The sequence below is a fragment of the Cuculus canorus genome, chromosome 2, assembly GCF_017976375.1.
Source record: "Cuculus canorus isolate bCucCan1 chromosome 2, bCucCan1.pri, whole genome shotgun sequence".
NCBI classification, from domain to species: Eukaryota; Metazoa; Chordata; class Aves; order Cuculiformes; family Cuculidae; genus Cuculus; species Cuculus canorus.
Window position 1 is genome coordinate 109,129,157 of NC_071402.1, and position 15,474 is coordinate 109,144,630.

The 15,474-nt window shown below is 39.9% G+C and overlaps 1 protein-coding gene across 5 annotated transcripts in view; it reads left to right on the forward strand.

Annotated features, from left to right (window-relative positions):
- The window catches only part of BMPER (BMP binding endothelial regulator), a 151,381-nt gene that overhangs the window by 89,554 nt on the left and 46,353 nt on the right, over window positions 1–15,474 (forward strand). For 4 of the 5 annotated variants that reach the window (XM_054059623.1, XM_054059625.1, XM_054059622.1 and 1 more), the window contains 2 exons: window positions 8,073–8,402; window positions 14,260–14,596. In XM_054059623.1, the coding sequence (XP_053915598.1) occupies window positions 8,073–8,402; window positions 14,260–14,596 (667 nt within the window). The remainder of the gene's footprint in view (window positions 1–8,072; window positions 8,403–14,259; window positions 14,597–15,474) is intronic. The other variant, XM_054059624.1, reaches the window with a different exon arrangement.

Consider the following 15,474-nt stretch of genomic DNA (forward strand, 5'->3'; position numbering starts at 1 on the left):
CAAAGCACTTACACAAACACTTATCTTTAAGCTTGTCCTATTTATCAACGGAGAGACCTGCTTCACTGAAGTTAACAGGATACAATTACGTATTTCCTTCAGGACATGTTTAAGTATTTTACCAAATAGGGACAGACTGCTAAAATGGGGTTTCATGATTTATAGCAAGGCTTCTGAAAGAGGAAACAGTTTTTTGAGGAGAGTGTTTCCTATTCTTTTGTCTAAAATCAAATTGGTTTTGCTGGTTGACTCAATTGTGGGTGCTGTTGCATTGTATAAACTCCATATGCTAAGTACTTGTTTTTCCATTCTGCAGCTCAATTATTTTGAAACATGTAACTTACGATAAATCTAGTTTGGAAGTCTTCAGAGTAAAAATGAAATTAAATGCAAGTGGCAACCTCAGAAACACTTGTAATAATACTGAGCAGAGGGAGAAATTAAAGGGGATTTAAGTGACCAGCAGTTGATTTCATGTTAGTTCAGTTTCAGTGGAGAAGAAATTTGCATAGACCTCTGCTGTTCTGCTTGAACATGACGTGTCATTAGTGTAATGAATCTATCGATCTCTGTCTTGCCTGTGGTTTTATGTTTCCATCTCATTTAACCTTTCCCATGGGTCCTTTTATAACATGAGAGGCGGAAGAAAAACCCTCTACGTAAGGGGTTAAAAAGAAGACAGTACAGTGACTCCTTCAGAAATGCTGCTAGGAAATGATGACTTGTGATGATTTTTTCATGGGAGAAGGAGGCAAAAATAGATTTCATCAAAGTAAAAATAACTAATCTGGGAGTCAGGTTACCTAAAAATCAGAACTACTTGATTATATCATTATGCTCTAAGACCGGATATTAAGGGCACACTGTTGTTGCTTGTCCTCCTGCCACACAGATCTGTGAAGAGCCTGGCTCCATCGTCCCAGTAACCTACTTCTAGGCACTGGCAAACTGCTCTTCAGGCTCCCTGAAGCCTTCATGATAAATCACCTTACTCCCTTAGCCTCTTCTTATGGATCCAGTTTGCATTGCACTGTCCTGCAGTGGCATGCTCTTCTGTTGCACGTGTAACAGAGGGGTGCTTTTTTTTGGAGAGATGTCTCAACTGGAGCCCATTTAGTATACTGAGGAGAGCTGATGCTGAACTGATTCTAAGCTTTTACTGTTAAGAGGCTGTTCCCAGCTTTTATCAGGTAATGTAATTTAAATGCCCACTGTCATACAGCAGTGGTAGTCATTAGCGTTTTAACAGTTGCAGGAACTGTTTCCACCTTTGTGCCAGAAGTGCTGTAAATCTTATCAGGACATAAGAGAGGCAAAAGGCATAAGGATTTCAGATAATAATTAGAAATTTTGCTGCTTCGGCCAATTTCTGATGAGATAAGATGTATGTGCACAGCCCTTTCCCTCACCCACCCACTCATGTTGATCCTCTCTCCACATAATAACACACCAGACATTTCTGGCAGTCCAGCAGATATTAATTTTCCAAAGTAAAAACAACATAGGAGGTACAAGAACATACTGTACACCGGAGAGCTTTGAGTACAGTTTAAATGCAGCCAATTTCTATGAAGTGGGTCAAACCCAGTCACGTTGTTAAAGGATACACTTTAAACTGAAAAAAAAAAAAATAATCAAAGGATTATTTTCAAAGCAGTTTGTTGCAGAGAAAAAAAGTACCTCGTCTCCTAAAGGGCCGAAGAGTCCCTTTTGTCTACTGTTGCTGAAGTTGACTGTGGTTAGTTTTGGCATGTTGCTGTTTAAGCTCCATGGCTGGTGTACAGTTATCACTAATTAAACACAGTGGTCATACCAGTGGAAAATTCAACAGTGTAGTTTATCCTGCTGTAAAAATGTAATGAAATGTACTCTTTTGGACTTGATTTAGAAAAGTCACCACTGACGTCAATTCCATAAATTAGTAATCCTATGTTAGACCAAGGTCATTTTCATAATAAAAAAAGAAAACGCTAAACCTGAATTCAAGTAACAGTAACAGACTGCTCTCAACTCCAGACAAAGATGGGAATTTACAGTGGGGGTTAAATCTTTGTTCTTGCCAGAGAAGAATTGATAGGCCTTGCTGAAGTTTCAGCATGCAGTATGAAAGGTTCCTGCTGCAGCCAGACAGGTATATTTTAATCATGATCAATAATCCTAATATAGTCTTACCCAAGCCATGGTGAGACGTTATAGATGAAGTTGTTTTCAGAGCGGACTGCGTGTCATCTAGGTCGAGTGGTACACATGATTAATTTTAGAGTAAAGGACTCTTTTGGGTCAGAAATTTTTGTTCCTCACAAATCATTGTGCAGCTTTTCTTAATTGACAAAATCACCAATGGAGCTAAACCAAATTCAAGGGCATTTATACCTAGTCTTAGGAGTGAAAGTTTGGTACTTTCACCTGCTCCTGCATCCTTTTTATGTGTTCTTATAGAAATACTGAAAAATAAAAGTTAAAGAAGAAAAAAAAGGTGCGGTTGTGCATTGTAGGTACCTCTGAGAGCAGGGAGTTGGGACTAAAGGACCGCGTAGGCCCCGGTGGTCCTGTTCCGTGAATGATTTCCTTGCCACGGAGAAATACATAAATGAAAAGACTGTAATTGTTTATTCATACTAGAATGCTGTTCATGATTTACCTCCTTGGCCATTTCAGACATGATGGTCTACTGTATAAATATGTATTTGGACAAATTGGAATAGCTATTTTACTTATGAAATAGACCATAAAGACTCCTGTGGAGTTTTTGACACCACACCTTGTAATGTGTATTATATCAAGCTGCACTGTGCAGCAGTTATGAGGAAAGTGCTCTATGGCTATGAATTTTTTACAGAAAAGCTAATGAAATTCTATGCTATTTTCAAAAGTTAATAATGTGTTCTGTTTGATTTAGGGCTTAATTCAGCATAGGGGCTAATTGCATTCAAAGTTTCGTTTTATTTTTAAAAAGCTGAGATCTTTTTGAATTATAGGTGTGCAACCAGAACACCCTTAACTAGTAAACTTGTATTTTTTCCTCCCTCTCCTTACTTAGAAAGTGTCCAAACCAATTTTAGTTATAATTTAAAGTATATTTTTCTTGGCCACTCTTAAGTAGCTACAAACCCAGAAGAGTGTGACCAGACATCTGGACATCTTGGACTTCAATTGACTGCTCTGATCTCCTGAAAAAATAAAACAAGCTATTCCTTGAGCACCAGAGCTAACAGAGCCTGGTTTCCTATGGATTTGTGTCCCATTTCCTTTATATCCCAACAAATAATAAACCCAGCTAGAGACAATATGTCCTGTGGTCGCTCTGGAACTGCAAGTGTGCTAATAGCCCAGCCAATACGCTCATGCTCTCTAGCTGATCAGGATCTGTGTGGTAACTGTCTGTCTGGCCTCCACCATGTGATATCCATATATCACCTTTCTAGAAAGGCTAAATACTGTGTAGTGGGTGGAAGGCAGAAAGGTACTTCGTGGCAACCATTTATTTCAGTAAGGTCTTCTTACCTTTACTCAGCATACTACTTACTAGAAATAAGTTGTCTTTCAGACTTTTATTCCTCTATATTGGCAAAAAAGGTCGTAATTTCATAAACTACTTTTTTTTTTTCCCCTTATGAGAATACATTACAACTTGGGGAATGTTAAAATATTCTTTTCCTTGCTGTTGTTTTTTCAGCTTCCCAGTTACCTTTTCTAATGAAAGTCATTATTTCTTTTGAGTTGGGGACATGATTTGTAAATGAAAGCATGCCAAGAGTTGTATAGTATTCACTTTAGCACCTAAATACTGTTATTATTAGTTTGCAAGTAAGCTATAGAGCCTTAGGTGGAAGATGAGCAAACTGCATGAATCACTCACAGATTAAGATTGTCAATTGTAGAAGTGTGAAGTCCATATTTAGTTGCTTAAAAAACAAATGTGACAACTGCTGAGCTCCCAGAAGCCTTTATGAAAGCCAGAAGTTTGAATATTGATTTGGGAGCCTGAATGTATGATTTCCAAAAGAGGTTTAGAGATGTTTGTATTATTTCCCAGTAATGTTTAATCAAAGTTGAGTGCCTTAGGCGCTTTGCAAATCACAGCCTCCTGAACATAGCTCTGAAGTTGTCCTTTGAAAAAGTCTGTTTTTCAGGGTCAGAGAGGGAATGGGTATATTTTCTTTCATGTTCATGCGTAGATGAGTAGAAGAAAACATCAAAGATCATGAATGGCAGGTTCAAAACAAGCTGTGGGATTTCATGCACTTTGCCCAAGGATGGACACTAAAAACATTTTTGCATTCAAGGGGAGATGGAACAAATTCACAGAAAAGTCTGTCGAAGGTTACTAAGTGAAGAGAAACCATGCCTACTTCAGAAAGTTCCTAAACTGAAAATAGTTGTAAGCTGGTGAAGTCTTAGAGGGAAGTATTGTATATAATTGCCCTTTTCTAACCCTGCTGTAGACAGCTGAGAGGCACTACGAGTATCTGCAATAATCTGGGAACAATTTACTGTAGGGAAAAAGGGGAAAGAACCTTCACCCATGTGTCTAGATAGTGTTAGCACAAGCAAAATTCATACTCCAGCACTGGGGAACATCACTCTGGTGATGCAGCAACACCTCTCCTGACAGAGGACCAAGTCACACATGATCCTAACTATAGGACTGGTGCTTCGAATAGATTTCAGAAACAGCCAAAAAGAATGACTGGTTTGTTTTGTTTTAGAAGGGAGGGAGCAGAGGGGAAAGATGCAAACCATAAAACACCCAAATCCTAAGTGTGGCAGGAACTCTTTTCATGTTGTCTGTCTTTTGCAGTCTTGTTACACCCAGTATTTAAGGTTTATTTCTAGGCCAACCAGTTCTTCCTACTGGCAGTGCCCGAGTTATCGCACACACTCTTTCGGGGTGTGGATCTTTTTTAAAACCCTGCAATTTTAGCAAACCTTTCAAGAATGTTTTATGCAGTGATATCAGAGAATCAGTTATTCAGAATGTTTTTAGGTAGATTTTTTTCCCTGCCCCATTTCCTTGCTTATTAAAGAAAACAGCGAAATTTGGATCAGACGTTCAGCTATGCAGTCCAAAACACATTCTTTTTTTTATTTTAACTGCACTGCATCAAGTTGACATGTGATGTGACACGATGTAACATAACATAAAACAACATTACTCTGCATAACACATTAGAAATTAAAAATAAATATTTCCTTTGGATCCCACTGGTACTATCAATTTTAGTTGCACATCTCTAAATTATGTTTTTTCCTCTCATGTCTTGCCTCTTAGCCACTTGCTTAGGTGAAGAACCAGCCTCCCCCTCCTGATATGTTAGTTAATAACATGTGTAACATGTCCACGTTCTTGGCCTCTACAAATACAGATAAAAACCAGTTCTGTCCTCTGAAATCTTCGCTCATGTTTTGGCTGATATTTTTGTTTCCTTGTTTCCAGAAAAGTTGTCATTATGTTTAAAGAAAAATTAAAGCCTGAAAAAATTACATAGCATCTGAGCAGATAATAAAATGTATCTTAATATTAATCATGCAGATAGTAACGTGAGTAAGGAAGTCAGAAACATCTTAGTAAGATTTTGTGAGATTTCGTAATGGTAAAGTCAGACAGTTGCCATATAAAATCTACAGATTTTTTTTTCCCCTTTGGTAAAACTTATTATTGCAATTAAAATCTATACATTTCCTGCCAGTTTATGAAGAATCAACTAATCTTTTTATGAACTTTGGAAAACAGTTACTTATGTCCTCTTTGGTATCAATGAGGAAAATGAGATGCAAAGAAGTGCGTGTTTTTAAAGGAACTGTCTAAGTATCTTGGTTTTCAGGCTCTTCTTAAAGTCCATTGGGCCTGATTTGCAGAGGTGTTGATCAAATGTGGTTCGTGTTGAATTGTAAAGGGGCTGTCAACATGACGCCCTTGAGAAGTTGAAAGTTTTGGTTCCTAGTTGCCAGACATAGTAAAGAGGCATAATAATGATGCCAGGACTGGTTACTGACTTAGTTAAAGAAGCATTAATGTGGCAAGTTAGGGGTAGAATACAAATCTCCCAGGTACCACCTCTGTGATGGCACTGCATAGGAAGACCTTACTTGCAGTAAGGACAGCTGAGCACCGCAGAGGTGGCCATGGAGTTGCTGTTACTACTGCTCTTCAAGGGCAGGTTAGGCAAACGTCTGTCAGGACTGACATAGGTACAGGTGATTCTGAATTACAGATGAAGAAGGAAAAGGTAATGTCTCCTGAGGTCCCCTTCAGCCCTGTTTTCTGTGTCTCCATGTGGGTATCTTTGGATGCTCTTTCTCTGGAGAAAAACAACATTATAGCCACTTTAGCATAAACCCTGCTGAGAAAGGTGTATTGCATAGCCAGAGCTGCATTGCACTCCACTGAATGAATTCCTTGCTTCTTCTCCATAATATCCATGTCCCCTTCTTTTTTGTAGGTTTGAATTTGTCTTTTTTAGCTGCCTTTTCAGGAGAGGTATTGTAAGTTAGGTTTTTTTTTTCAGTGAACAAATTGTATACTCTGTTTCTCCCCCTCCTTGGTTGGATTTGGTTCTATTTTGTGAGGTTTGTTTTTGGTTTTATTTTTTTTTTAATTGGTGCAGTTCACAGCTCTCTGATTACTGAGTCAAATCTTGTTACTGCATGATGTCCCTTGCCCCCCTCAAAAGCAGGCTCAGCCCATGGGTATCCAGCTGGTAGTAGCAGTGTGCATTTCTGTGACTTGAGACTCCTTCTTCCAGGAACAGCAGCAATGAGATGTGGTTAGGACCCATTGTTATACCAGAAGGCTGCAAAGCAAATAAATTGCTGCTCTCTGATTGAGAGGCAGTTCAGCCAATTGCCAGGTAACTGCAGGGTAACTCTACACCATTGACATGAGTGTGGAAACATTGTGCCTTTCATCTGTGGCTTCTTGGAGGTGCATATGACTACAGAAAGCAATAAGAAATCTTCTATTTTTAATGATGCAAATGATTGGTAGAGATACCACACTCTCAGAGAGTTTTTGCGTCATGCTAGTCACATGCAACAGGCTTTTATTTGGTAGCTTGGTAATGATAGCTGCTATAAGTCAGTTGTGTATAGACAGCATATATAGAAGCTCTTAACATCAAATAAAGATGCTAGTTCTACAGACAATTTGGGAAAAATATACCTAGTTTATAAATTTTCAATATTTATAAGTGTGTCTATGTAAAATGCACACAGAACCAGGTCCTGTTAAAATGGTCTAACAGCTTTTCATTTTGGGGGAACTCCCTTGCCTAACTGGGGATGTTAAAATTAGCCTCAAAAATATACATGTGAGATTTGGAATTCTGCTTCTGTTAGTAGAATAGGCATTGCTCCCATAATACAACTTAAGTGTCTGAGCTCAAGGCAGGGGGATTTAACTGAGAGGAACGCCTATAGTCTTAGATACTTGTTTCTGCTCCCAGAGCTGGCAGGAGAAAGACAGGCTCCTCCAGAGACTAAGTCCCCACATATTAAAAGAAATGTCTAAAACTGGCGAGATGAAAGACTTTCTAGTCATGTCTATCTCTTGTTGTCAGTGAGAGGGAGACTGGATGAATTGCTTAGACTAGGCATTTCATGTTTGGAAAACTGAAGCTAGTTGGGAAGGCTCCCATCACATGTCTCCAGAGACATGTGGGCTCTGGGAGCACAGGGCTCTGCTTGTGGGTCTTGTGTTTTCTGGAAATGAAATTATTGGAACAATTTCACAGGCATTGTAATAAACTAAACTGTTTAGGTGGTACATTATGGTTAAGGGACAAACACATAGATTGGAAGATGTGTCTTTTGTTCCGAGCTACAGGTTAGCCCTCCTATGCTGCCGCAAGGATCAATTGGCCTTTGGTTCCCACCTGTTTTGGGAAAGACTTCTACTAAGGCCCTGAAGCTACTGTTTTTCAAAAATGTGTATTCCTAGTAGGCATCAGCGAAATCTGCCGTGTAGGGCAGATAGATTAGGTGAGAGTGGCATCCTCTTAAGTCTTATCTACTGCTTTTTTTAAACGTTGATTGATCCTGATATGGTGCTTTTGTTTCTCACTCACCTGCAGAGCCTGGAGTTTGCACTGTATTTGGAGACCCTCACTACAACACTTTTGATGGACGGACATTTAACTTTCAGGGAACATGTCAGTACGTTTTGACAAAAGACTGCTCCTCCTCTGCCTCGCCCTTCCAGGTGCTGGTAAAAAACGATGCCCGTCGGACACGTTCTTTCTCCTGGACAAAGTCAGTGGACCTTGTGTTGGGCAGAAGTACTATCAGCCTCCAGCAGCACCTCACAGTGAAGTGGAATGGGACCCGTATCTCACTACCTTGCGAGACACCACAATTTCAGATCGATTTGGATGGTTATTTGCTGAAAGTGACAACCAAAGCAGGTAGGGCAAATGTGTGCATGTGTGTGTGTATTTTCCCAGAAGAACTTCTTAAGTGCAACATGAACAGCAGTCAGTAAAAAGAGAACCATGATAGTGGTAATAAATGTACTTCAGAGCTCTGATGTACCCAAGTAGCTTTCAAAACCCCTGCAGACCACAAACAGAGAGAGATCCCAGCTATGAGTTTCAAGACTTTGCAGAACGTCTGCTGAAGAAGGTTTTATTCTGCAGGTGACAATTAACTGCCTGTATAGACAAATGTGTCATGATTTTTACTTCTGGTAACTTACGAGTGGCTTATGCAGGGGTCATTGTTTGATACTTACAGTTAAGCACAGAGAGGACATCAGTTCTTACATGTAACTTTCATTTTTTTCCCCAGTTGCAGCAACATACCTTACAGTCTAAGTCAGCCATAATATAAAATCATAGTGACTAATGGCTGGAATGAGTTTAAGTTGTGGAATTACAGACACATTTCACTGCAGCTACTCAGAAAAATGGAGATCTTGGTTTGAAAACCAAGGCCTAATTTGCTGTTCAGTGCTGTCTTGTTAGGCTTGCTTTGTGCTTGAGTAAGGATTTGTCTGCAAGGGACAGAAAGTCCACAGCACTAGAAGTAAAAAGGAATAAGAAACTTCAGAGAATCTGGTACCTTATTTGTAGAAACAAAGAGGGGAGATAGCAGGGTCTCATGTCTTTTGAGTCCTAGAAAATACATTAGTTGTCAAAATGCTAAACCAGAGGGCTGACATTGTTTTGATAAACTGTTCTGAAACTATAGTAGCCTTGCATAGATAAATACCAAGGGGAAGTTTAAAACTTCCTCATTAGCATGTGTTAGGTACTACTGTAGTCCTGAGAGATTTCCCTTACACAGTGAAGTACTGTTTCAGTGAGAATACTATTTACTGTTAATTCAATTAAATGCTATGTGAAAGCAGTGAAACCAGTCTTTCTTATGGAGTGATATGGTCACAGGTGTGACGCATAGTCATACTCATAATCTGGCATCTTTTTTTTTTTCAAAAGGGATACTAGCACCCACTGTTGAGCTGAGAATTTAGACACCTGTTCGTATAGCCCCTGGAAATTTAAGTCTGCATAATGTGGATCCCAGCTCTGGGCTCATTCCTCAAAGTGGCAATGCAGATTTTTGTGGCTGTCTGTAAAACGCACACAAGTTGACCATTATTCATAACATCTAATTAAAAGCATCTTGAGGCTTTCTCTTTGCAGCCAGCTGAATGCTGTGAATTCTGTCGATGTGGATTTCATTAGCCAACCACAGGCCAAGGAAAGGTTTTCAACTGAAGATGAATGACAGCTAATCCTGCTGCTATTCTCTTTGTCTCTGGTGCAGACCTAACAATTGGCTACATGCATCCTTGTCTATGTGTTGGCAGAGGGAGGGCAAACATGGCCTATGACAACATACCAAACAGTGTGTAATCACTGCAAATTATAGCCTAAATAATTCCTCCCCTTAACGGAGCAGGATCAGATTTCTCTCACTGAATGCAGCATGATGGGCCAAGTCCTCCTTTCCTCAGCAAGTAAGGCATGGAAAGCCACAGAACAGCACGGCTCCATTTTGCTGGGAGAGGACAAGAAGCAGAGAGGCTGTAGAGAGCAGGAATGTGCTGAGTAGAACTGGTTTAAAGACAGACTTTTTGTTCCACAGGAAATTCTGAGTGCCAGGGGGAGAAAAATGGAGAATTTTCTCTGTTTCAGAATGAAACATGGATCTTTTAAAAAATACGTGCTTTCCCAGTGTAGGGTGAAAAAAGAAGAGGAATGAGGAAGGAATGAAAAATAAGCAAAACCACTGCATTAGAAGTAAAATTCAAAGTAGAACTGGGTTGGGAAGTGCAGGGTCTGGTGCTTACAGCTTATCCAGCATTCCCACGACTTTCAGTTTTTCTTTTACAGAGCTGGGAGCTGAGCCCTGGGTAAAACAGGGGAGCCCAAAGCTTCAGGAAGCCTTGTAGTCACTGGATACAGGGCAATCCGCATGGCAAGGCTGCCCTGGAGTTGCATACCCTGAGAGTCCAGGCTTCCAGGCAGCCCACCAGGCGAGCTGGCAGGAAACCAGCTTGGAGCCTTGCCTGTGCTGTGTTGGAAGTTCATTGAATCCAATATGTCTCCCTGAAGCATTTCAGTTCTGATGAATTGGCATTTTCCAGTGAAAACCTGTTTTGATGCTAAATTCCTCATCAGCTGTAGCCCTGGATGCCATACAGCAGCAGTTCTGGCACCCTGCGCTTGCAGGTAGCTCATCATGGGTGTAGTTGGGATGGTGGTACTTGTCTAAAATTTGTGTGTTAAATAGATGATAGAGCAGAGGGCTGTTGCTTATCTGTCTGTCTCGTTGTGGTTGTTGTTTCTGTGCTGATCTTTTGCATAAAGTCACTTTGCTGATATTTTCTGTAGTGCTTTGGCACTAAATCTTCAGGGAAGAGTGGCCCATCAGTTCTTGAGTATGTCTTTACCATGAAATATCATGCAGAACAATTGATGTGAGTTCCCAGCATGGGGATTGCAGTGTGTGATGCATAAATCCAGAAGGATTAGGCTTTTTTTTAAATGCAGTAAAGCATATCATGTGCGAAGTTAAGAAATCAAGCAACAAGTTAGTTTACCATCCTTCAGAGAAAGGGGAAAATGAGAAAACCCTAAAAAGTAACTCAGAGAATATTCCTTTTCTGCACATCCCCAGATGGGGCAGATGTTGCATCTTTTGACTTCACATCTCCTGGATTCTGATCCTTGTCCAAGTGAATGGGAAACTCATCTGTTTTGGGAGGGAAGGAAAAGAGAGATATAGGCACCAAGAAACTCTTCCAAACAATTTCTGTCTGCCAAGGAAACTGTTTCAAACATTGCTCTGTAGCATAATCCCATCTGTCACAGCCCTTGTTGGTTTACAGAAACCAACTGAATTTTCTGCTTGTGAACAAACAAAAATGCACACACTGCACAGTGCCATCAGGCTCCAACAGAATTATCATGTGTGTAGGAGTAAATACCCTTTCTCATTACCCCAAAATGGAATAAACTCCATTATGGGCAGAAACCTTTAGGCTGTTCGTCAAAGCTAGAAATTACCCTTCCGTCTGAGCAATTACAGCAGAATATAGGGTATGTAAACAATACCCAGCTAGAGGAAAATGCATCCTTTTGTGGTGCTTAGACTGTGAGTCTCTTGACTCAAATCCAGTAATCAAAGCAGGAATCTCTAGATTTAAAAATCTGCATTTTTATATACTGAGGTGAAAAGACGTAATTTCACGTTATTCTTGTCTGCGTACCTAGAGGGCAGAGAACTATGTATAATGAGTAGGTTAACTCAACTTTCACAGAGGATACACAAATATTCAGGATAATTTTAGAGTTAACCTTTAATAATGAACGTGACTGTTTTCACTGAAAATGGTAAGTCTTAGCTTGAGAAAAAAAAATTGTAAAAGGAAAACTAAGATGGAACCATTCTTTTGTGATTCTACTTAATGTCGGCAGCTTCTGAGGGAACTTGATTGGGGAAGCAGTTGAATATTGTGTTAAAAAGTGGGGTCATTTTCTGAAGAGAGCTCTCTGAGAATTTGGATCTTGATGTTTCAAGCTTTGAGAAAGTTTATAGGATTCTCAAGTCTGAAGAAATCTTGGTTTATAAATTAATGGTGAGGTTTTTCTAAATGCCAGCATGGCGATGTTAATCTGGTGTCTGCAAATCAAGCTGTGTTTTGTTTTGTTCAGCGTTGTTAGAAGCAAAGACAACTGGAGTTTGGATTTGTTCAGCAAGGATAATGTATGAAGCAGCCTAAAAGGCAGTTTGCCTCCTTGCCACTGTGCTGGCATTGTTAACAATTGTAGTCTTACACAATTTCTCAGTTGTCTGGGTGTAAACTACCTTTAGAGAAGGACACAGTGGCCCTATCCATGCTGCGTTTATTAGATAATTTGAAGCTGCTTTCAGGCATTGTCAGATCAGGACATAGTTGTGCTTTCATTGCTAACCTGTAGTAATAATAAAACATGATACGGTAGACTGTACTGTCCAGTGATACAGAATTGTCTGTATAACCTTGCTGGGTAAATCATTTCCCATTCTCTTGGTGACAAGGTGTAAATCACATAAGTGCCAGGACAGTATGTACCGGTGGCAAAACACCCCGCCTGTAGCTGGAATTGCTGTTTGAGCCTTACTCTGTTTCTCTGTAACATGGGTAGGAATTGTCATAGGAAACAATGGGATGTGTTGCTAAAAGAATTTCAGCTTTGAACTGAGTCACTGGTATGTTGATTACTTACATGAGGATAAGTCAGGATATGGATCACATAGTGACAAGCACTGATTTACAAAAGGAAAGGGTGGTGCTAATTCAGCCCACACAGAAAATGCAGAAAGCTGGATGGAGACCCTGGTATTGCACTGCGGAATGATGCTGTTTGGTAATCTTGGCCAGGCAAGGAGGAGAGGGTAGAAGCTGGACTATACTGTTTAAATCCGATTCCTCTGTTTATCCTTAAGTAACTGCTTCACATAGGTACTTTATGGGAATAAATTAACATCAGCAAATTATTTGTGATCATCAGATGCAGGGTTACTGTAGAGATGTGAAGTAGTAGCACTCATCAGACATTGGAAATAATTAAAAGGAAGGCCATTTTGATGTAGGAGTTAAGCAGCAGTGATTCTTGGTGTTTTTATTCCATATGATAGCAAAATTACTTTCCCTTATGAAATACTTATTTACTTCTCAAAAGATGGAATTAGTTTAATTTATAATCACACAAGTAAAAACTAGAAATTTAGTCTTAACCTGATCTCTGGACCCTCTAGGGTATCACTGGAAACAGAAAGGCATTCAGAAGGCAGTTTATTCCCTCTGCATTAGACACCCAAGTTGTCACCCAGACTCGTATATTTCTTTCCATCAAAGAGAGGGCACAGACTTGACTTGAGCCAAACACCTGCCTTTTAGATGGCTACAGAAAGAAAAAATAGATTTCACCCACAGAAATCAATTTTGATTTTGACGTGCTAGGTGTGCTAGTTTTACCTTATTGTAAACCAGATCGTAGCAGACATCTCAACCAGTAGATGAAGGTTAGATGTTTACCGTTTTTCCTCAGTGTTGCTGACTTATGAAGGCAACTTCAAAGAGTTCGTAATTAACGCCTTTTAAATGAACACTTTGAATCCAGTTCAGCATGCGTTCTTAAAACAGTTCTACCCATCTGACATATCTTTGCGGTCATCTTTTTAACTCTTTTTACTCACATAAAAAAGGTACTTGTATTGGAACAATGTATTCATCCAAATGAGTGATCAATATCAGCTTTGCTGGAAAGAAAAAGATGTTTTCTGTAAGGTCGTCACTGGTGGAAGGTAATGAGGCATAGACGCCTTTGTACACCCATGACCTGTGCACTTGGTGACAATGGCTGAAATTCTTGGCCCCCTGCAAAATCGGCTAGAAATTTGCCCTAGCAAATAAAATTTGCAGAATTTTGCAAGAGCTTTCTTTCAATGTTGAGAGTAGATCTGCCTTGGCTCCAGATTTTTTAAGTTAAACCCATTCATTAGTAAGGAGGAACAAAAACAAACAGAGAGGACATGACTATATTGTAATTGACTCTGATTTAAGAAACACTGTACTTGCCAGAGGCGCTTACGGGGAAGTATACAGAACTCTAACAGCATTATCAGAAGGAAGCTAATGGCTTTGTTTAGGTTCCCAAGAACACTGTTTCACAAACATAAGGCGCAGTTTGTTGTTATCCTCAATTTCTTCTCTCTCGCTCTCTTTTTATTTTTTTTTTCCTGTGTGCTTCTGTCTAATCTCTTTATTAGGCTTGGAAATCTCATGGGATGGAGACAGTTTTGTGGAAGTCATGGCTGCACCGCATCTGAAAAGCAAACTCTGTGGTCTGTGTGGCAATTACAATGGGCACAAGAGAGATGACATGATTGGAGGGGATGGGAATTTTAAGTTTGATGTGGATGACTTTGCCGAATCCTGGCGTGTGGAGTCCAATGAGTTCTGCAGCCGCCCACAGAGAAAACCTGTGCCTGAACTCTGTCATGGGACAGTGAGGGTGAAACTCCGAGCTCACCGGGAATGCCAGAAGCTCAAAGCATGGGAGTTTCAGAGCTGTCATTCAACGGTGGATTATACCACATTTTACAGGTAAGTGTGGCTTGCTCAGAGTGATTTAGTAAGTTACTGTATGGGGAGAAAACCCACACAGTTGACCCAATTTCAGTAGCATCTGGTTTGTGCTGCTTTTGCTAAGAGTTACTTCAGACTTGGAGTAACATTATGGTGAGCTTTTCCGAGTCAGGAGCTAGAAGATGATGGTTCTGATCTAATAAAGACTTTAGCAGCCAAGAGTGAAAATGGCAGGTGGGCTTGTGATCAGTTAGATAAGAAGTAGTTTTGGAGACTCTGAGAGAGGGGAGAGATTTCAAAACATTTTGGTAAGCTCTTTCTGATTTCCAAGTCAACTGTAAAGTTGAGGCTGACTTTAATTGCTTGTTGCTTGTGGTCCACAGAAATGTGTCTTCCCAGAAGCATTTGAAAATGACTTTATTAAAACAAGGATATTAATTGCTAGTGTAGTTTGTGGGTTGAGGGTTTGAAAGGAGAGAGTTAACAAAAAGTTCAGTGTGTGCCCATCCTGCCCTGGGAGCAAAGGAAGACAGACAAGGATCTAGAAGCCTCGTCTGAGTGAATTAATTCAGATTTTTTACCTTTAAAATGTTTTTAGCCTAAACCACAGAGACATCACTTCTGTTCTTTAATTGGATGAGTTTATTTGCCCCTTACTCAGTAAATAAAACTGGCTTTTCTTTTGATTGCCTGACATAAAAGATAAAAGCAAGCCGAGCCACAGTTGTCTGATGGAGCTGCCTGATCTCTGCCTTCCCAGATTTCCCCACTTGTGCACATCTGCTGAACTATTGGGCTTATTAGGAAAAGCTTTCTAAAATGACTCCATTTCCCTTATGAATTGCCTTTCCTCTTCTTTTATAATGAGACAGAAAGACTTTTATCTACCCTAGTAG